General features: G+C 45.9%; 1 protein-coding gene across 1 annotated transcript in view; it reads right to left on the bottom strand.

Annotated features, from left to right (window-relative positions):
- Positions 1 to 914: 914 nt before the first annotated feature.
- LOC130124753 (endothelin receptor type B-like) overlaps positions 915 to 23,810 on the bottom strand; it is a 35,707-nt gene continuing 12,811 nt past the window's right edge. The window contains exons 3-8 of the mRNA XM_056294130.1: positions 7,799 to 7,911; positions 7,488 to 7,692; positions 6,099 to 6,248; positions 5,220 to 5,353; positions 4,967 to 5,075; positions 915 to 4,850 (exon numbers count right to left, since the gene is read on the bottom strand). Of these exons, the coding sequence (XP_056150105.1) occupies positions 4,713 to 4,850; positions 4,967 to 5,075; positions 5,220 to 5,353; positions 6,099 to 6,248; positions 7,488 to 7,692; positions 7,799 to 7,911 (849 nt within the window). The 3' untranslated portion in view covers positions 915 to 4,712. The remainder of the gene's footprint in view (positions 4,851 to 4,966; positions 5,076 to 5,219; positions 5,354 to 6,098; positions 6,249 to 7,487; positions 7,693 to 7,798; positions 7,912 to 23,810) is intronic.

The following is a 23,810-nucleotide window of genomic DNA, read 5'->3' as shown; positions in this document are numbered from 1 at the left end:
ACCGGTGAATCGGCGACAGGGTCATGGGCCCCCAAGGCTCATTGATGCACGTGGGGAGCGAAGGCTAGCCCGTCTGGTCTGATCCCACAGAAGAGCTACTGTAGCTCAAATTGCTGATAAAGTTAATGGTGGCTATGGTGGACAGGTGTTGGAACACAGTGCATCACAGCTTGCTGGGGGTGGGGCTGCGTAGATGCAGACTGGTCAGAGTGCCGACGATGACCCCTGTCCCAACACCGAAAGCGCCTACAATGGGCACGTGAGCGTCAGAACTGGACCAAGGAACAATGGAAGAAGGTGGCCTAGTCTGATAAATAATGTTTTCTTTTACATCATGTGGACAGCCGGGTGTGTGTGCGTCATTTACCTGGGGAAGAGATGGCGCCAGGATGCACTATGGGAAGAAGGCAACCTGGTGGAGGCAGTGTGATGCTCTGGGCAATGTTCTGCTGGGAAACCTTGGGTCCCGGCATTCACGTGGATGTTACTTTGACACATATCGCCTACCCAAACATTGTTGCAGATTACGTACACCCCTTCATGGCAACGGTATTCCCTGATGGCAGCAGCCTCTTTCAGCAGGATAATGCACCTTGTCATACTGCACACATTGTTCAGGAATGATCTGAGGCACATGACAAAGAGTTCAAGGTTCCAGCACATCCCACAGATGTGCTGGAAAAACAAGTCCGATCCATGGAGGCCCCAAATCACAACGTGCAGGACTTACAGGACCTGCTGCTAACGTCTTGATGCCAGAGACCAGAGGACACCTTCAGCGATCTTGTGGAGTCCATAACGTGACGGGACAGAGCGGTTTTGGCGGCACAAGGAGGACCTACACAATATTAGGCAGGTGGTTTTAATCTTTTGGCTGATCGGTGTATTGATGATATAAGAAAGGTGCTAGACTACACACAGCCACTGAAAAAGGAATAACCCCAAAGTCCATGTAATGTACGGTGGTTTTAATTCCACAGTAAGATTAAAACTCTGCTGCTATAAAATAATAGTCATAACTGTATAATCTCAACAAATAAGTACAATATAAAGGATAAGGTTGCTCTAAACACCTGGGCTTCTATTTACAAAGCATTTTTTTCATCTTAAACCTGAAAGTCCTCGGCGGTCCCTCTGAAAAACATTCACACGGTTTCTCAGATCAGCAGTGAGTATGAACTCTGACCTCAGAGAAGAGTGACATTGACTCAGTTACTACGACAAGTCCACAACCTGCATGTCCTCCTGCCTCGTGCCTTCTGGGATTGAGTTTAGTAAGAATGAATGGTGAAATATATGGCTGCTTATTACTGCAAACTATAATACTGTGAGCATTAAACTCATGAATAAATGACACATGCCACTTTATCTCTAAATGTTTGTCCATTTGTCCAGTACGACACTGTCGGGTCTGAATGACGATCAAACTGCCTGCTAGTTTCCCAAATATAACTAAGCTCAAACAAGGAGGATCTGTTTGGTCCAACCGCATCTTCATTATGGTCCAGCAAAGGCAAGGAAACACTGTTATAACACGGGTTTGATGGCCTGTTTGACATCAGCAAAATCCACAATTCTTACCACTTATAAAAGAAAAAAAGAAAAGAAAAAAGAAGTTTGCAGATCTCATGATGCTCAGTAACAACGTTTGCAATACTTACATTTAGATTACAGAAATGTCTCTTTTCAGATGGAGTACAGTTAGGATGAATAAAAAAATATCTCCCTGCACCATATTTACTCTCTATTAACACGTGAAAACTGCAGTTTTCCCTCTTTGCTAACTTTATAGTTGACCGTGTGTCCAACAGGAAATGCAGGACGTGTACATTGCTTTATTTATCTATTTATCTATTTATGTTTGCTATTTGTGGATACGTTTTCAGAGTCACATTTGGGAACATTACACCAGAATGGCGGGTATTTCAATACCCGCAGCAACAAATCTCTTGGGTTTAATGCAAAAACATGGACACCCGTGATCAAGTGGCATGTTTTCTTGAACCTGTTGATGAGATGAGAAGACATTAATTTACCCTCTGACATTTTTTGGGCATGTATGAAACATTTGTGAGTCGTGGTTTCTGCCAAAGGCGATGTTACTGAGGACTGACTGACAGGGCGGCCAGGCTCTTGCACAATCCATAGATACTTTTTTCCCCCATCTTTTAAATCAAATATTTTTCCATGAAAAAGTTCAGAATGTTACTTTTAACAGTGTACTCTGCCCCCATAGTGATTCAGGAAAACATGCCGTTTGACCAGCTTACAACTTCTGACAAGTTTGGTCCAATAATGATCCACAGAAAGTTTGGTAGCAATCGGACCTGCGGTTTAGGAGGAGGTGTCAAAAATGTGTTTAAGAAAACAAAATGGCTGAAAATCTGGTCAGGCGGTTTTTAGCGGTTCTTGGTGCGAATTTGTAGATTGAGGACAGATGGTTGTTTGTACTAAATTTCGTGTAAATCGGATTTACGGTGTAGGAGTAATGACTTTTCAAAGTTGACCTTTGATTGTAGCGCCCCCATCAGGCCGAATGGGGTCAGCGCTTGAACGCCACTTCCAATCGATGGGCAAATACCTCGCGTCTCTACCATTTACCGCCTCACGGGAATTTGCGCCAACATTTCTGAAGAAGAAAAATAACAAATCGGCACAAAAACAGGCTGCCTCGAACCCCTAACTAAATAGCTCACAATGTGGATTAAAAAGCCATGTAATATTACGTGATAAGATTGTTTTTTTCTTTTTTTGTATAAAAATACATTTTACATTCAAAGAAACAATTAGACATTTTATACAAAGTGGCAATACAGCAATGAGAACATCATGTTGATTGCAGAAACAAACAACCCGCCCCGCAAACCATTTCTGTGTAACATGATGAGAATCGTGCTTGCTGATATTTTTATACAACAGCTGCCCTCCACATGACTTGAAAGCAGCGATGATTATCAGACCAGAGACTACAGATTATCAACCGTCCGTCACAAGACATTGAGACATACAGTAGGGCCCATTTTGCCTCGCTATGATGTCATCAGGAGTTACTGAACTCTTCGTTGGCCGGGGGCTTAACAGTGACTCACAGTGTAACTGCCAAACGATCAGCAGAATAATTGATCAAGCTAATATGTGCATAGCAATCCTTGTTAACTCTCTAAGAAGTAATTTGTATTGTTCACCCCCTACCTTCTTACCCCAGGAGTTGTTAAAGCTTCAACATGGTACAATATCTGCAATTTTTTTTATTTTTTGGGGGGACCAACAATCTATATGAAAAGGACAAATCTCCTAACATAATTAAAGGTCTCCGATCTGCAAGTAATAATGATGCACAGACATATACACATATTTTGAGTTTACTTTGCTCGCCCGTGCTGATTAACATGTAGGCCTCCTCTGAAGAGTTTCTTCGTTGAGAATGGTCGCGCTGTCTTGTTTTAGCGGTTATGAGTACAGCCTGGACAAATAAAGGCACTGTCCCACTGTGTGACGCATCAATCGGAGCTGTTCCATGTCTTCTGAAGTCTCTCACTTTATAACCAGTTCACATTTAATGGAAGTCCTTCTTAAAAGGAAGAGCTACTTTTTTTTCCTTTTCCCATCATTTCCCCTCACTCTGATGGCCAGTGACAGGAATTTCCCCAGTGGTAACAAGCTTTTGTCAGAAGAGCTGTGTAATGTGTTAGCTCCTATGTGTGCATGTGTGTGTGTGTGTGGTCTTGGAAATTTTGGCACCTTACACAGCAACATCACTCAAAGACACCCTAATATTTATCATATTGTGTATCTGATGGCTAAGGGTGTCTCATCGTGACACATCGTTTTCAACAACAAATTAGTCTACCTCTCTCTGACAACCTCGAAACGTTTGAATAGCTTCCAGAGTTATGTTCCACATGTAGTTTAGCTTATATAAGGGCAGGCAGGAGTTTAAATTGGTTAGATAATGTGTTTGACCTATTGATTTAAAAGGTTCACAGCGTGACGCCCTGCCCCCTCTCCCATATCTCAACTGAGGTCTTTGGTCAGCAGATGGAGGGGGAGCAAGTAGGAGGCCAGGGCACAGGGCAGTAGATTAAGTTTGATGGCTTTGGGGTGCCCAGGTAGCGTAGCGGTCTGTTCCATTGCCTACCAACACAGGGATCGTCGGTTCGAATCCCCGTGTTGCATCCGGGTTGGTCGGGCGTCCCTACTGACACAATTGGCCATGTCTGCAGGTGGAAAGCTGGATGTGGGTGTGTGTCCTGGTCGCTGCACTAGCGCCCTCCTCTGGTCGGTCGGGGTGCCTGTTCGGGGGGGGGGAACTGGGGGGAATAGTGTGATACTCCCACGCGCTACATCCCCTTGGTGAAACTCCTCACTGTCAGGTGAAAAGAAGCGGCTGGCGACTCCACATGTATCAGAGGATACATGTGGTATTCTGCAGCCCTCCCCGGATCGGCAGAGGGGCTGAAGCAGTGACCGGGACGGCTCTGAAGAGTGAGGTAATTGGCCAAATACCATTCGGGAGGAAAATGGGAGAAAAAAAAAAGTTTGATGGCTTCTCTAAAATGTCAGCTACAATAATGATGATAAAACACTGTTCTGTGCTGCCCCTAGCCCTGTTGCCATCCTAGGCAACTGCCTGTTTCGCCCATGCCTTTGACTGGCACTTTGAAAATTGTGTGTGTGTGTGTGTGTGTGTGTGTGTGTGTGTGTGTGTGTGTTCACGAGGAGCTGTATTTTTGGCTGGAGCGGGAACTGGTACGGTCCAACCCATTCCCATGGCAGGAGCCCTTCCAACGGACCCCGGAGCCTCGCTCATCTAATGAGGAGTTTCTGTAGCACCAGCAGCACAAGCAGGACTGGGAGGACAAGAACAATACACCATCACAGAGAATCCTGCACACCAATAGTGTCTTCCTGTTCACTATTTGCGGCAATAACATAATATTTATTATACCAGTGGGTGCTCTCTCACCTGGAAGCAGTTCTTAAACTTCTGGCTAACAAAGTAGAGGGCAATAGGGTTAATACAGGAGTTGAGGGAAGCCATGTTTATCCCAATGTAATCCATCACCAACAGGAAGCTGGCAGGGCACAGGGCAAAGTTTACCGTCATGACAAAAGGAAGTCACAAAACAGAACAATGGGTTCTCATGAACTTGTTAAACATTAGGGCAGTATATTTGCGCACATTTGTGCGCATGTGTTGGTACCCCCGTGTTACATACCTGAGAAGTTCACAGCGGTTGGGGTCATTTTGGTCGTAGATTGTTTTCTTCAGTATGCGGCTGAGGTGTAGAGGCAGCCAGCACAGCGCAAATATTAACACAAGGCAGAACACCGTCTTAGCTACTTCCCGTCTCTAGACTCACAGGAACACACATATATACAAACACACACACAGATGAATAGTAGAGATGAATGCTTTTGGCTGCCTCAGTCTCTCCATGTCTTATGTCGTATAGAGTACATAAGAATCAGTGGCGGCTGGTGCTCAAAAATTTTGGGGGGGGGGCACAATTTACCTTGGCGCAGCACACCTGACAGCTGCTTTAATGTCCACACAGTCACAGAGTTATTAAGAAGGACAATGGAGCCTATAGATTTTATCAGGGTTTGTAGACGGCGGATGATTGACAGTCAAGGCATCATGGTGGGTGTGAACATGATTGACAGCCACGAGAATTGTCCAATCACATTAGATCAAAAAACATTAAAACAATGCCAATTCGCTGCCAATAAAAGTGGGAGTGTCTGGGGCATCATTCAAATCTGAAGAATCCAATCAGAAGCAGCCTCAGGTCACGGGCTCACCAAAAGTTTGAGGGCTTACATAAGGTATCGTTTGGCTGGTGCCCCTCACCCAGGAAGTATATGTATTCGGACAGAAATCAACCAAATACCATTTGGAATATCTAATGGCTGCTGACAGGCGCTCACAGATGGGAAAACCCGTTTATTTCATAAATATTTGCATTATACAACTAAATTATAGTTAACATGTTTAAGTAGATTTTCATCTCTTGATATTTGCAGTGGGCAGCGCCCCAGCGCCCTGTACTGCCCAGCCACCACTGGTAAGAATACTGGCTTAGTGCATCATATACCTGTTTCATATGGTCATTGAGTGCAATGCGCATGCCTTTCTTGCGGCTGAGCATTTCACAGGACATGAGCGTGTAGAAGATTCCCGTGCAGGCCAACGGCAGGCAGAAATAGAAGCCAAACAACCACCAATCCTTCACATCTTGGTAGAACTGGAGAGAAAAGAACCCAGTGAGAAAACATAAACTCTACATCTGCAAAGGGAGCATGAATTTATTACGGACAAGATGTTTCTTGACAGTTGGCTCTTGAATATGATGAGATTATAGTACACTTTTAGTTGTGAACAGTATGGTTTTAGTTTGTCTTCCCACTCCCTTACTGAGTTTCAGTGTTTGTCAGAGCTGTCACGTCGTTGGTGAAAACTAAAATAATTCCTCAGAAGAGGCTTCACTTCTTAATCAGTAATAACCTAGCCAATGAGGTCAGGGCTCAGCAGATTGACATCTGTTCCCTTAAATTTCCCTTGAGACTCCTCTACTCAAACAAGAAGGGCATGTAATGGGAATGGTTCGGGATTTTTTTTTTCTTTTTGGAAACTCTTTTGGTAATGATACATAGACATTAAATCATACTGGTTGTTGCTCATATCGTGAATTGAAGATTTTGACTGACTGGTGAACTTAAAAAAAACTGACCCACTTTGGAATTACGAGAGGAATGACTCGTAATGCAATATGTGTTACTCGATAAAAATAGCACGAAACACATAAAAATAGCATGTTGTTGCTTATCAAATGGAATAGATTGACCTGATTTATAACCGTGCCAAGGTTTATTGGGTTCATAGTGTTTCCAGTCTGCTGGGTCTTCTTACTGAACTTTGAATCATGTTAAGCAAGTTTGGATCTAGAATTTCATTGAAAAGAGAAACCTAGCCAAGAAAACAGCAGCAGCACTTTTAGTTAGAGATAGAAAAAACAAATTAAGAACAGTGTGTAAGTGGCTAATCTTAGATTTACGGTTAAACGGTGTGATTGGCAGCACGTGCGATGCGATGAGATGAGACTGATTTGCATGCGGGCATTTTCCTACTTGAAGCTTGCGTGTGCTCACACAGGACAGCGTAGTGTTTACAAAATCAGTTCACACAGAAATTGCTAGAGAAGTCGGAAAATGGAAACAAGGAAAAAGAACAAACAAAACAAAACACGAAAAGCCTCAGCATGTATCCACTTTTTTGTTCTGTTCATTGTTTTATTTTTATCTTTCATGGGAGGCGTGGGGAATCTGTGAAATCGAAATGTGCCACAGTCACGGAAACCCCTTCTTCCTCAAAACACCCTTCTCTCCCAGAAACCTCTTTGTGTAGTGCCTGTTACGTGCATCACTCACATCACAGAAGTGTGTCCCGGTCTCAGGCTGAAAACCCAATGTGTTGAAATACCCACCTTCATGAAGCTACCGCTCTGCTCCGGATGCAGCAGACAAACGCGTAGCTTGTTACCCCTGTAAGGCAGTTCCATCATGTCGAATGCAAGAGCTTCAGGGACAGCCAACAACACTGCTGCAAGCCAGATTAGTGTCACCTCTATAGCTTTCCACAGAGGAATCCCCATCCCCTTCACCCTGCTCCACGACGTCACCGCATGGTAGCTATACACACACAGATTGCATGGATTACTTGCTGATGTATGGGCGAGTGTAGTGTGTGTTTGAATGTGTGTGCTGTGTGTGTTTGTGGTTATAGTACTGTACTTACCGGTCAATGCTGAGGGCACACAGGCTGAGGACAGTAATTCCCACTGAAGCTTTCTGAATGAATGGCATCATCTTACAGAGGTAGACGCCGAACGGCCAGTCCTCAGCAATTAGCTAGAGAGAGAAAAACAGACAGTGGAAAAAGAGAGCAAGAAATTACTTTGAGGTTCAGCTAGTCTCCTCTCTTCTGTTTTTCCTCCTTTATTATCACTGCAGCCAGAGCCAAAAACAACATCAGAGCCTCATTCTCCATCACTGACCTCCATGTCCTCAGGGAAGTTAAATCAGGTCAACTTAAGGACAATGGCATTAAAAATGAATTACATTACAATTTGTAATATAGAATGAGGTGAATAAACCTGTGGTTTTGTTACTATCTCAACTTTAACTAATTGTCAAAACCTTAACCCTTACAATATTTATAGCATCAAATTTACCAACTAATGTACACCAGCTTTTGCATCCCCTTAATTTGAAAACTAATCTTGTGGCCAGTGGAACAGATATTTCAAAACCATACACTATCATATGCCTTCAAATATATTTGCTCCTTTCATGCTTAATAAAACTGTTTGGTTGTAACTTGGTCTAACGTCAAAACAAAACTGAGCATACCAGAAATACTTGGCTTTATTAAAGGCAAAAAAATAAATTCCCTTTAGCCTGTCATTGCGGGCACTTGATTTCAGTGGGGAGCAGGCAAGTTACTTTCAAAATGTAATACATTACATATTACTAGTTACTTTCGTTTGAATGTAATAAATTACTTTAACATTACTTCACGTGTAGAGTAACGAACAATTACTACACTACTTTGGCGTTACTTTCACCTAAATAACTGCAGAAGTACGAGTAGGTCCATTATCAAATGGAAGAGGGTAATGTTTCATAGCGGGTAAGCACGGAAGCTCAAGTTTATTGCAGTTCATTATAAATCCAGTGGTATGTAATATTGTATGGCTTAATGAAGCTGTAGCCTTAAAACAGTTTCGATTAACTGCTTAACAATAGTGTGATGATATCGAACAATTAAATAGCCTAGACCTTTTTAAATAAATGAATGTCCTTGTACACAGGGATGGGCATGCAGACAAAGGATCAAATTGTGATAAATTATGTTCGTCCTTTACTTTGATAAACTGAAAGTAAGGGGAATATATCCATTTAAGAAACTTAGTCTCATTCTGCAGCCATCTTAGCCATCGAATTTCGGCAACCGGAAATACTTCGGGGGACATTTCTTTCTGGTGGCGCACTGGCGGAAGTGGTGCAGTGTGTATGAATTCTTAAAAAAACCCCAATTAAGACTTAACTTACGCCCTACATACACCAGGCACGGACGTGGCGCGACGTGCAGATATGCGGCCCTCCAACAGGTAAAAACTACATCGAACTGTAAAATAACGAGCACAATCTGTTCAAAAATTATTCAAATATATACTTCATTGTACCAGAGTCAAAGCAACGCAGTAATGCAACCTTGTGGGGTAATTTTTTCATTGCACATTAAAATAAATCAATCAATTTAATGTGTATCCATGATCCTCTAGTTAAAACGATCTAGTTAATTCGCCACTCGAACTTACCCATTTTCCAAAGTAGCCTACTTGCTATCTCCTCGTAAAATGGCACCCAGCCACACGCAACACAGACGCGGTTGGTGTTCCAGGCAAACAAGACCAGGTTAAAACCTTGTACCATGGCTGGACCGCGACTACATTTAAAAAGCGACTGTTTCGATATCGGTTCCATAAACAGTGATGGATAGCAGTTTTCAAACCCTGATTATTTATGCAGTTAAATGGCATCAATTTGGCGTCTGGGTAGCAATGGCGGTCTATTCCGTTGCCTACCAACACGGGGATCGGCGGTTCGAATCCCCGTGTTACCTCCGACTTGGTGGGGCGTCCCTACAGACACAACTGGCCGTGTCTGCGGGTGGGAAGCCGGATGTGGGTATGTGTCCTGGTCGCTGCACTAGCCCATCCTCTGGTCGGTCGATTCTTAGATGCATCGATATTCCTCCATAAAAGGTCATGGCTCGATGCAGAAAATGAAAACTTAAAATCTCATTCTTTACTGGGCTGTACGGCTGCCGCCGAACCAATTGGATGGTGACACGTAACGGACGTAAAACATGTGCGTCGTCTTTACGTTCTAAACTAGGCTACTTCTTCAGTTTTGGTGAGGATGGTTGAGCGCCAGCAACAGAAGTTGGATAAAATCCGACCGGCACCTTCTGGCTTAAAAGCCAGCATATGGAAGCATTTTGGCTTCTATGAAGTTGAAGGGCCCTGGACAAGAGGCACACTGTATGCAAGTTGTGTCTAGTTAAAATAAAATATTTTGGGAACACAACCAACACGAGAAAGCATATTTCACGTTTCCACCCGGAGTTGGAGGAAAAACAGCCGGTTGTAGTTGCTCCCAACCAGAGAACAATAGACGTGTTCCCTTATTTACAAGCGCCAAATGTGCGTGCGCAGATTATGAGGCAAAAAGAGGCGGAGAAATTGATTTAAAACGAAACGAAACGCCTCACAGTTGTTGCGCTGTCGGTTGCACAAATCGTAAAGATGGTGAAAACAAGCATCTGCATTTTTATCGCATGCTGAAAGGGAAAACTCCAATCGAAAAACGAAGAAGACAGGTGTGGATTCACGCGATCCGTCGGGAGGACTGGAAGACGTGGTCAGAAGAGCAAATATCAGACGCGACGATTTGCAGAGAACATTTCATATCTGGTACGCATCCGTTTCTTACACAAATAAGTATTGTGATTGAACATACATAAGTAACAGCTCCAAATGTGATACTGTCCTAGTAGAGCAACTGCCAAACCAAAGTTTGAGTTGTTAATGCCTAGCCTTCCTCAAATTTGACAACGATTCCATGAGCTTTCTTATGTCATGATGCTTGAGGTCATAATTGGACTCCAGCCTCGATCTCATAACCGTACAAACAGTTCAACTTTTGTTGAATACAAACAATTCAACCACACAAACAATTAAGCTACTGTGGTGACCCACATCTATATAACTAGAGACATTCACCTAAGAGAGAATGCACTTCCGCTTCCGGTCCAGAGAGTTCAGTGTCGTTGTCGAATATATGACAAGAAAAGTTGGAGCTAGTAAACTACCTCGACTACGTCTACTCTCACGTCTCCTGTCTCGTTGTTTTCTAACTCCACATTGGTGACCCCGACGTGATCGAACAACTAATACGAGTATGTTTGACAACGACGACGCCGGTGCTAACAACATGGCTATTGCTAACGCTAGCATTTACACCGCTACTGTGAAGCTACCCGACTTTTGGCAGCATAATCCACGGCCGTGGTTTCAACATGTGGAAGCCCAGTTCCAGCTGAGAGGGATAACGCAGGATGCAACGCAGTACTTCCACGTAGTGGCGGCGTTAGACGCATCGACAACGGCGCGAGCATTGACACTGTTGGAAGCTCCGCCAGCTGCTGGCAAGTACGATGCTATAAAGACATTCCTCCTGAAACTATTTGAACTGTCGGAGCTGGAGAAGGCAGACCGTTTACTGTCCCCGAATGGCCTCGGCGACGGCAAACCGTCTGATTTAATGGAAAAAATGCTGTCTGTGCTGGGATCGGCTGATCCGGCCTTTCTTTTCACACACATTTTTCTGAGGCAGCTCCCCGCACCTGTACGCACAGCACTGGCCAGTTCTCCTCTCGCCGCCTCCAAGGACTACCGTTCTCTGGCTGCTGAAGCAGACAGGGTTTTCCTGGCCAACCGGCAACAGTTTGTGCATGCCCTGCTCCCCCCCAGACCGCCCCACCACCACCTGTGTACGACTATATGGACACCGCGGCTGCGGTGACAGCCCGCCGCCAACCTGACGACGGGCTCTGTTATTACCATGCCAGGTTTGGGGCAAAAGCAAAACGGTGTCGCAAACCCTGCAGTTACAGGGTTCAGGGAAACGCCAAGGCCGGCGCTTGTTAACGGCTATGGGCGCCGGCCGTGACTGCAAGCTGTTGTTCATCAGAGACTCCTTGTCGGGCCGGCGGCTGCTGGTTGACTCTGGCGCTCAACGCAGCATACTACCAGCACAAGCTGTGGACACAATGACCGACAGTCACGGCCCCCAGATGGACGCCGCCAACGGCACGTCCATTCGGACGTACGGTATCAGACATGTGGACGTGTGTTTTGGCGGCCGACGTTTCGGCTGGGACTTTGTGATGGCTGCTGTATCCACCCCGCTCCTAGGTGCGGATTTCCTCTGTGCTTTCAACCTGCTGGTGGATGTTAAAAACTGTCGCGTGATTGATGCCGTCTCTTTTGCGTCATACCCCTGCACGCTTGGGGGCGCTGGAGCGCTGTGCCTCGCTAACACACTCTCCACCGGGGATCCATACCAACGCCTGCTCGCAAATTTCCCCGAGCTGACCACACCCACCTTCTCCTCGGCGGTGGCCAAGCACGGCGTGGAACATCATATCACCACAGTGGGGCCCCCAGTTTACGCCCGGGCCCGACGCCTCGACTCGGCCAAGCTCGCAATAGCCAGGGAGGAGTTTTCGACTATGGAGCGCCTCGGCATTGTCCGCCGTTCTGACAGCCCGTGGGCTTCCCCTCTTCACATGGATACTAAGGCCAACGGGGGTTGGCGCCCGTGCGGGGACTACCGTCGCCTAAACAATGCCACGACCCCCGACCGGTACCCCATACCGCACATACAAGATTTCTCTACCCACCTGGCGGGCGCTGCCATCTATTCCAAAATCGACTTAGTGCGGGGGTATCACCAAGTGCCGGTCCACCCACTGGATGTCCCAAAAACGGCTGTCATCACACCCTTTGGGCTCTTTGAGTTTTTACGTATGCCTTTCGGCCTTAAAGGGGCGGCGCAGACGTTTCAGCGCCTTATGGATTCTGTGCTCCGTGACATGCCATTTTTGTTTGTGTACTTAGACGACATCCTCGTGGCCAGCGCGTCGGCGAAGGAACACATGACGCACCTCAGACAGCTGTTTGACAGGCTCAGCGAACACGGCCTCATCATCAACCCAGCTAAGTGTCAGTTCGGGGAGTCGTCCATCACCTTCCTCGGGCACCACATCACTCCACAGGGGGCCGTTCCCCTCCCTGCCAGGGTTGAGGCTGTCACCATGTTCCCCCGCCCCCGCACTGTACAGTCGCTGCAGGAATTCCTGGGCATGGTGAACTTTTATAACCGTTTCCTGCCCCGTGCCGCCCACATCATGCGTCCCCTGTATGAGGCCCTGCGGGGTAAGAAGTCTAAGGACGAGCTGGACTGGTCTTCGGGGATGGACGAGGCTTTTGTGGCCGCCAAGACCGCGCTGGCCAACGCTGCGCTGCTAGCTCACCCGTCGCCTGCCGCCCCCATAGCCCTTACAACGGATGCCTCCGACTACGCCGTGGGGGCCGTGTGTGAGCAGTGGGTGGGGGGGGGCTGGCAGCCGTTGGCGTTCTTCAGTAAACAACTCCGTGAGAGCGAGCGCAAATACAGCACCTTTGATAGGGAACTACTGGGTCTCTTCCTCGCAACCAGACACTTTAGGTTCCTATTGGAGGGCCGACAGTTCACCGCTTTCGTGGACCACAAACCGCTGACGTTCTGTATGGCCAAAACCTCAGAACCGTGGTCTGGGCGTCAGCAGCGTCATCTCGCGGCGGTTTCCGAGTTTACCACGGACATACAACACGTGTCGGGCAAGGATAACTCCGTCGCCGACTGCCTTTCACGGGCGGTTGTTAACGCCGTTCACTTGGGACTCGACTACGCCGCTATGGCAGCGGACCAAGCCAAGGACGCGACCGTTCAAGACTACCGGTCGACCCCTACGGCGCTACGGCTGGAGGACGTGATGTTCGACGCGGCCAACACCACCCTCCTCTGTGACATCTCCACCGGTCAACCGCGCCCCCTGGTGCCTAATTCCTGGCGGCGCCGAGTTTTCGACACCGTCCACGGCCTTTCCCACCCGGGAGTGAAGGCCTCGACCAAATTGGTGAGCGTCAAGTTTGTTTGGCCTGGGCTCCGTAAGGATGTTAGAGCCTGGGCCGGCTCTTGTGTGGCGTGCCAACGCGCCAAGGTGCACCGCCATACCAAGGCCCCTTTGGCGCCGTTTGTGGTTCCAGAGAGGCGGTTTGACCACGTCAATGTTGACCTGGTGGGTCCCCTGCCCCCCTCCCGTGGTTATACGTTCCTCCTCACTATTGTGGACAGGGCCACCAGGTGGCCAGAGGCTATTCCCTTGTCCTCCACGACGGCAGCAGAGGTAGCACGGGCGTTCATCGGCTGCTGGGTGGCCCGTTTCGGCACACCGGGTGACATCACGAGCGACCGGGGCTCCCAGTTTACCTCGGAGCTCTGGACGGCGGTCGCTGAGCACCTGGGGATGAAGATCCACCGCACTACGGCGTACAACCCGCAGAGCAACGGACTTTGTGAGCGGTTCCATCGGGACATGAAAGCCGCTCTGCGGGCAAGCCTCACTGGCTGCGACTGGATGGACCGGCTCCCATGGGTCATGCTCGGCCTGCGTTCGGCCCCGAAGGAAGACCTCCAGACCTCCTCCGCTGAGCTGGTGTATGGCCAGCCCCTGCGAGTTCCGGGGGAGTTTCTTCCGGATGCTACGACTCCCTGGTCGGCCGCCTCTCACCTCAGTGCGTCCCGGAGCGCTGCCGGTGCCTTCGCTCCCGTTCCGATGTCTCAACACTGCCTCCCCCGGTCCTACGTCCCCAAGGATCTGCCATCGGCGAGGTACGTCTTCATTAGGCACGACAGCCATCGGTCCCCGCTGCAGCCCCCATACGACGGGCCCTTCCGCGTCCTGGAGGCGGGGGATAAGAACTTTGTGGTGGACATGGGGGGCAGGCCGGAGCGGGTCGCTATAGACCGTCTCAAGCCTGCTCACTTGGACATTGGGGAGCCAATGCAATTGGCCCTACCCCCGCGGCGGGGACGCCCTCCTAGGTCGGCCCCGGCACCTGCCTCTGTTCCTGCTTCGGCCCCGCCTATGGCCCGGGTTTCGGCCCCATCTGTTTCCCCTCCTGTGAAGCGCAGCCGTTATGGCCGCAGGGTCCACCCCCCGACTCGTCACTTGTTTTCCCCGTGACTTTGCACTATGTCATTGACTGTTCTGTTGTAGAGTCTATTTTTATGTTCATGAGTTGCGCTTTTGCTGTTTTGCATTGTTTTGTGTAGGTGAATTCTGGGGGGGCCTGTGTGGTGACCCACATCTATATAACTAGAGACATTCACCTAAGAGAGAATGCACTTCCGCTTCCGGTCCAGAGAGTTCAGTGTCGTTGTCGAATATATGACATGAAAAGTTGGAGCTAGTAAACTACCTCGACTACGTCTACTCTCACGTCTCCTGTCTCGTTGTTTTCTAACTCCACACTACGAGGGTTTATTGATTTGATGAAGCAAAACTTGTTTTCCTTCGATAATGGTAAAAGCAGTCTTGGTCATGTCCACCAACAAGTTAATCCTATGCTTCTAAAGACTATATGCCTTCGTTGATTCTTCTGTAAATATACTTGGTGTGTCTATAGGAGGGTTTCTGTGCAACGTCATCACAGAGATGCGTGCGCAACTAGGGGGCAGAAAGCAGCTACAGCGCAGAGATTTTAACCAAGACAGAGCTCAGATACAGCAGAGATGATGTGCAGTTGTTGTGCAAACTGCACAAACCGCCAAAAGGATGGGTGGAAAATGTTGAACATTTTCATTGTTGAACCGCTCTAGTAGCTCTCAAAAGATTATGCATCTCATAATCTTTTGAGAGCTACTAACGCAGTTTTACCCCTGGTTGCGCACACACCCAGTAATGTTTGTAAATAGGAAACCCGTCTATAAGGTATTCAGTCACATCCCTCCAGCCGATGTTTGGCAACTTCGTGATTATCACTTGTCCACTGAGCTTCAGCAAGCATAAACGGATTGGGAAGTTTTTCTCCAGTGGTTAGCATAAATTTCGACTCATAATGCTTTCTGTCTTCCTTGCTTAGACCTTCAATATATTCTGAGATTTCTATTCTCTCAAATTTCTAACTTTTCTCCATTTATTTTTAAGTTTTATACACTTTCATTGGTGAGTTTCATAGGTACGCACGCTGTTTCTCAGCCATGTTTTGCCACCCTTTCTGCATGGGCATCTTGTTAACAAAGCAGCTTTTACGTCACGCGATAAGGGGTCTATTGAACAAGTGATATCAAAGCTTCCACCGAACACGGAAAGGGCGAAGCAAATCACAAAGTTGATCGCAACTTTTATTGCCAACGATTTGCGCCCCTACTCAGTCATTGAGAACCAGGGCTTTCGCGCTATGCTGCACACTTTGGAGCCGAGATACAACATCCCATCTCGACGTTTTTTTCACCGACACAGCGATACCCACACTCTACAACGAAACCAAAACCAAAGCCATGGAATCATTGGGGAAAGCGGGTAGGATAGCAATAACATGCGATGTGTGGACATCCATTGCTACAAAATCTTATGTCACTGTAACTGCACATGTTATTACTGATGACTGGCAGCTCATGTCCCACATGCTCTAAACGAGCAATGTTTGAGAGCCACACGGATGCAAATGTGGCTGAGCTGTTACAGAATGTAGCAGAAGAATGGCAGTTCACTACCAAAGATGTAGTTTTAGTGACTGATAATGCCCCCAACATGGCTGTTGCTTCTCAACTGGGTAAATTCCTACATGTGAGATGTTATGCCCACACACTAGATCTGGCATCTCAGCAAGCGCTCAAGTTGCCCACTGTATCTATAAATTTATTTCTGATTTTTCCCTTTTTTCTCCCAATTTAGTGGCAAATCAATCCCTATTTTAATTCAAACACCCACCCTCGTACTGCATGCGTTCGCCAACTGCATCTCTCCGGCCGGCAGTCTCGAAGCAGACCGCCTCCCACTTTCGGCCGAACCACTGTTTTTTCTGACACACACAGAGACGCATTCACGTGACGAACACAAGCCGACTCCGCCCCCCCTCCCGAAGACAGCGTTGCCAATGATTGCTGCTTCATCAAGTCTGGCCATAGTCGGATCTGACGAGACCGGGGAGCGAACCCCAGTCCCCAGTGGGCAACTGCATCGACACAAAGCCGATGCTTAGACCGCTACACCACCGCGGACTACAAGTTGCCCACTGTATCAAGGCTACTGGGGAGGTTCAGATGTATTATCACGTTTTTCCACAGCAGCACCACTGCAAAACACCAGCTTGAGGAGAAGCAAAAGCGACTTGGTCTGCAGTGTCACAAGCTGAAAATAGATGTCAGCTGCAGGTGGAACACTGCTTATGAGATGGTTGACAGGTTTCTGAAGCAACAACCTGTGATTTGCGCCACCTTACTCCCTCCTCAGGTGAGGAGAGGAGAGGCTGACCTCTGCACTCTTAGTGAAGCAGATGTCTCAAATGCAGAGGATGTTATTAAGGCCCTAAAGCCATTGAAAGATGCAACTACTCTCATATCAGAGGAGAGCATCCCCACATTGTGTTTGATTGCCCCATTGCATGCTCATCTCATCCAGGACACAAAGGTTGGAGAGTCATTGATGGTCCGGGAGATAAAGCAGGCCATCAATGGGGACCTTGGCAAGAGGTACACCAGTCAGCAGGAGAGAAACACTCTTCACACAGCCTCTGCTCTTGACCCGCGTTTTAAGGGACTGCCTTTCCTTTCTGAGGAGGAGAGAGTGGAGACATATGGAAGAATGCTCTCTGAGGCTGCATCATTAGAGGTAATTCTGCCATTTTAGTTTATGTAAAACATCTAAAATGTCACTTTGGGCTTAAGACATTTATTTAGCTTATCCAATTGACAAAATAACAAATATTCCATAAACAATACAAGAATTTTTATATTGAATAGAAAAAGTAAATTTGTGTTTGGTTAATGATCTTGTTCAAATGTGGTTTGGGTTGAAGATATTGACATTGTGATTTAAAAATGTTAGGTTGTTGTGTTTACCTGTTCTTATTGTGTTTATCTACAGTAAGAGGTGAGAGCAGAAGAGGAGGAAAACCCAGAACACAACACAGTAAGTGAGGAGGACACCCCTCATCCCAAGACCACTGAGGAGCAACACCGAAGCCCCTCTGCTCCCAAAAAAAAGGCTTCATCTTCTCTGCTAGTGAATCTGCTGGGGCAGACCTTCACTGATGCTAGAGTTAATCAGCCCATTTCAGCCTCTGCCAGAGCTGATGAGGAAGTGACCCAAGTATCATACTGCTTCACCCCTCTCTCTCTCTGAAGACCCTCTCAGTTGGTGGAGTAAGAATTAGGGGACATTTCCTCTGATTTCCAAGTTGGCCGAGAGGTACTTGTGTATTCCAGGCACCAGTGTCTCTGCAGAGAGAGCCTTCTCTACTGCAGGGGATGTAGTTACTGCACAGCAGAGCACACTTACACCGGAGCATGTAGATCAACTCCTGTTCTTACACAAAAACTTACATATTCCAGCATTCACCAGCTTAGCACATTTGCTATGTTGCACTTCCATGCATTTCCATGATTTGATTGTGGCCTGTTATTTGTATTTTCTCCATTATTTATTGTTTTACCACATATTCCATAGAAAGTGTTAGTTTTTTTATGAGAGCTGGTACAGAATTATATGTTGTTTTTGTATTAAAGCTGTTTTTGATTTTAATATCAAGCAAAATGTTTTGTTTTTGTTTTTGGTCTGAGGGATTCTGTGCTCATAACAGGAGGATTACGGTTGAAGTCTTTATTATTTATTTGTGAATGAAGGCAGCTTTTTATGTTATCAAGTGATTGCTGAAGTCTTGCTGAAGCACGTGTTAATTTACAACAAGGATGCTGCTACAGGCACACTTTTGTTTCTTTTCTTGTTGGTTCTTTGCAGTGCTGGGAAACGTGACCTTTCAGTTGACACAGCTCTTCTATTTGTTACTGTTTTAATAAAATATAATGGAAGTAAATTCATCTGTTTATTTTAATTATGAATCATTACAAATATGCTGTGTTTTAAAAGTAGCAAGTAGTCACACAGTGAGAAAAAATAAATCATGTATAGAGATAAAAAATGTTGATGCATCAATAATTGTTTTATAATCGCATCGTAGCCCTCTGAATCGGAATCGAATCGTGAGGTGCCTAGAGATTCTCACCCCTATAACAAAAGTAGTGTTTCTAGAATAGGGTGCTCCCTCTGGAGACTACAACTACTTGATTCCCTGTCTTACGACTTTGTGTGATGTCCCATTGAAGGTGGTAGTGAACTTGTCCACTTTTTCCTGACATACAAGAACTGTGTTGCGTACGTCCACTTCGGAGTACTGTGCTCTTCACCGTTCATCTGTGTATAGTTTGGACTTGCCCTTTTGTTCTGCATCCTGGTCACAAACTTCCATGTCTGCGTATAACTCTATGATCTCTGGCAACTTTCCTCTCATTTTGTTTTAAAGAGCAACTTGCCTGGGCCGGCTCTTCTCTGTCATGGCGTGGTTAATGCTCATATACATGGTCACATAAGTTCTAAGCTCACATTTCTAATCCAGTCCTTTTGAGTGAGCAATCCTGATCCTCTTCATCGACGATCCATTTTGGCACTCAACCTCGCCATTAGCCTGAGCCCATTTTGCTATCATTTACAGGTGTCTATTCCTGTTGTTCAAACAGAAGTCTCTGAATAGCTCTGACCTGAACTGGGGACAGTTGTCGCTTTTACAGGAGATGGGCAGACCATGGTGGCTAAAGGTAGACTCTAAGCTATCAAAACCTCTGTTGTTATGGATGTCATGATGTCATACTCATAGTAATAACTGGAATAGTCAATTACCACAAGATTGCAGTGATTTGATGGCAGTGGCCCAAGTATGTCTATGGCCAAATCCTGCCAAGGGCCATCCAGTAAGGGTCATAATGCTTCAGGTGGGTCAGATCTGACCACTATCTGACAGCCATGGCAACTTGTGCAGTATTTTTCAGCTGCCCTATCCATACTAGGCCACTACACCTTGGTTGCGAGATGTTGCTTAGTTCCAATATTCCTAGATGTTCCTCATGTGCTAATGCCAGAGCTTGTGCATGCAAAGCTGCAGGTAGCACAATATGTGTTCCAGGAAGAACTAGGTACCCCACAACGCACAGCTCATTTACAATTACTGCGTAGGCTTTATAGTTTCCAAAATGTCCAGTTGTGATTGCCTTCCGTACCTCAATTAGCTTTGGGTTGGTTGCAGAAGCTCTTCCACCTCTCTAGTAGTGAGTGCTTTGGGGGTAGCATTCATGGCTCCAAATCTCACGTACTCATCTGAGCCATGAGCTTGTCCCTCTTGCTTTGCTATCTCTCCCAGCAATCGTGACAACTGGTTGGCAATGGTTTGCTTGCCCGGGATGTGTACCACTTTTAAATTGTATGGCTGTAGCTTAAGTACTCACCTCTCTATGAGGGCACAGGGTTTGGATTTGGGCCTGTACATTATTGCTAATGGCTTATGGTCTGTTACCAAGTCAAACCTTTGGCCATACACAGAGGAATATAGTCTCTCGCAGGCCCACACAAGAGCTTGGGCATCACTCTCTGAGAGTATTTCCTCTCAAAGTCAGTTAAGCTATGACTCGCATAGCATATTGGTACTTCCTATCCCTGTTGGTTCTGAGCTAGTACTGCACCTAAATCTACAGGGCTAGTGTCTGTTATCGCCTTAGTTGGTGTGTCCTTGTCAAAATATGCTAAGGTGCTAGGTCTAGCCAGCTCCTCCTTGAGTGCTTTGAAAAACCATCTCTATTGTGATCAAAACTCAAATGGTGTGTCTTTTCTTGTTAACAACGCAGTGGCTCTGATAATGTTGCAAATTGTGGATGATCCTGCTATTATACCCCACAAATCCTAAGAAACTCCTCACCTCTGAGGCATTCTCTGGTTCTTGAGCATCTGCCACCACTCGCACCCTCTCTGCCGATGGTCTGATGCTCTTTTCAGATGACAAAATTCCCATGAAGAGTAACCTATCCATGCTGAATTGACACTTTTCCTGGCTCAGTGTCAGTCCAGTTTCCATCTGTCTGGTCATGACAGCGTGCAGGTGTCTGTCATATGTTTCCCAGTTGGCTGCATCCATGATGATGTCATCTGAGATGTCTGTGAATGTTCTCATTCATCCAGGTCATGGTTATCCAAAGGAATTGAATTGAGTGCAACCGGACTTGGTATATATCCGTGAAGACATTTCGCCTCTCATCCAAGAGGCTTCATCAGGCATGAACTGATGAAGCCTCTTGGATGAGAGGTGAAACGTCTTCACGGATATATACCAAGTCCAGTCATCTGAGATGTTTTCAACACCTTCATTTCCAGCCAAGGCATTAGCTATTACATGTTGGTACTGTTAGCTAGCTGAAGATACACCAAATATCAGTCTTTTGTATCTGTATACACCATTATGCACTGCAAAGGTGATGATTTCTCTTGACTCAGGGGTCAGTTCAAGATGATAATAGCCCCATTTCAGGTCTGGCTTACTAAACACTGTGAAGCCATTCAACCCTTGGAGTATGTCGTCCAAGTGGGGATTGGATATCATTTTCTCACCAGGGCCTGGTTTGCACAAAGGTAAGTCTCTCAGTCATGTTATTTCCATTAACCACAAATGCAAAGTATTTTTTTCCTCCACATTGTTCACACTGTGTTTCTTTGTAGGCCTACCCTTTGTGCGGCACAGTTTTTAGAAGTGATCCTTCCCACCGCACTTATGACATGTTTGTCCACGTGATGGGCATTTTGGATCCTTGCCCATGTGGTCCGTGTGTCCACATCTGTAACATTTTCTTTCGTCGTTACCTCCATTTCCCTTTGGTTTCCTTGTCCCACTTTTCACACATTTCCCTCCCTTTTGTGTAATGCGACGAACAGTCTCTGTCTCCGCCTTCTCTGTGCATGACATGGCTGACGTCTGCTCCTCTATTTCCACACTGTGAGGGTAGTTGTAGTGTGCAGGCGAGCGTTAGGCCTAGCCCTTCTAGTAGTTTCTTCTGCACATAGGTTGATGTGCATCAGCACAGGATAGCATCTTTTATCTGATTGTCAGAATCCCTACCAAAACCACATTCTCTGGCAGCCTGCCGCAAGTGAGTGGGAAATTATTGTATATTCTCACCTGGCTTTTGGGACAACTTGTGAAACGGCTATGTGGGATATGCTGCATTGACTTGGGGTACGAAGTAGTGGTTTAAAGCGCAAACTGCTGCTGCATAGTCCGCTGGTGGACCTGTGTTCGGTAGAGTTGAATTGAAGGTATGTGATGTACATCTGGTCCGTCTAAGTGTAACAGTAGAGTGCTTCTCTGCTGTCTTGTAGCATCTGCAGAGTTGTCCAAGTCCCTTTCCATCAGCATGCAGCTCAAAAGACGTTAGCCAATGTGAAAGGAAATGAACATGAAAATGTATGAGTTATTACTTATTAATTCATTATGTATTATTGTGTAACTGCCTCTTTATACCATGTTGATTAAATCTCCTGAACAAAGGGATCTGTATCATCTTCTGCTAGGCTTAGACCTCCCTCCAGAGAGGAAATGGGTACGGAATGTCCTGTTACTGTAGTATTGGGCCCTGTCATGGGATAAATCATAGAATGATCTCTGAAAGTCTCTATCTCATTCCATATATGGCTGCATTTTGTAATCTTATGTAACTGGCGACTAGATGTTTAAATGAACCTATGGCACAACAGATAAGGGAAATGTATGGTTTAAACTGACCAATGGGTAAGTATTTTTGTCTAAGGAAAAGGCAGCATAAGGGAGGTGACTCATTTGGTCAATGAGAATACAGGGAGAGGGCCCATTGGGGTCTGACCTGTGTTCCTCCTTAAGGTACAGTGGGAGGTGTTTTCCTGTTGTATAATACTATTTGTCTTGTCTTGTCCTGTAGACACTTAAAGACACTTAAGTACAATACTTGCTTAAGTGTATTTTATTATCAACCATTGTTGTTTCGTGTAATTATTTCTGAGCCCAGAGTGTTTGCAGGTAAATTTCCACGGCACCACCTTGTCCATCTTGGACCCAATGTGTCTGGCTCGGCAAAGCAGGCAAAATTCTGAAAGCTGGTTTTTCCATCCTACCTACCTAAACTTGAGTATCTATCTAACGAAATTAGTACAGTGGTTATCCTCATCGTCAGTGCCGTGTCTCTGTCTTAGTACATTCAATAGACAAATAAATATAATGAATTAAATTATACTCATGACACGGATGTATCAAACAGTTTGTTCTCTTTATAAGATGAACTCCCAATTTACAATGCGTCTCCCCATGACGTCCTCACTACAGACCACACAGAATCAATAAATTGACACTACCTGCAATACTAAAATGTAACAGTGACTTTTCTGATTGGTGGAGCTCGCTGTTACCATGAAAATGTGTACTGCACCCGGAAATGTCACGATGGCTAGTGAGTTACTGCTACCACTGAACTCTATGATCATTAATGTTACATTAACCACAGAACAACCATGATTTCCCTTACTGACATATTGTGTTTTTTTTATAGATGAGGACAAGAGTGTTCAAAGGGGTGAACATCACTACAAGTCAGGCCATGTAATGCTGATAACAACAAAGACTTATGGAAAGTTAGACAACTGTAACGTAACTTTAGTGAGCTATAAATGGAAGGCGCTGTAAATGGTGAAAAAGATGATATGGTTTAAGAAAAGATGGCTAACATTAGCTAATTTTGGCGTTTAAAATGTGAGTGAAGAATAATAAGAAAAGTATAAATAATATAGTATAGTATTGTAATGGTATAATGTAAATAATAAGCTAAGTAATTAGGAAGTACAGTATGCCTCGCCCCAATATTCATGTTCACACTACATACACAAATAAGATCGCCTCGGTTATATTGTCCTTTCATTCAAGAGGCAACTTTTGCCCCTTTTCCACTACATGGTACTGGCTCGACTCCACTCGACTCGACTCCACTCGCAGAGTGTCGTTTTCCATTAC

Source organism: Lampris incognitus, chromosome 1 (genome assembly GCF_029633865.1).
Source record: "Lampris incognitus isolate fLamInc1 chromosome 1, fLamInc1.hap2, whole genome shotgun sequence".
Taxonomy (NCBI): Eukaryota; Metazoa; Chordata; class Actinopteri; order Lampriformes; family Lampridae; genus Lampris; species Lampris incognitus.
The sequence above is the reverse complement of the archived record's forward strand: the minus strand, read 5'-3'. Positions and strand labels throughout refer to the sequence as shown.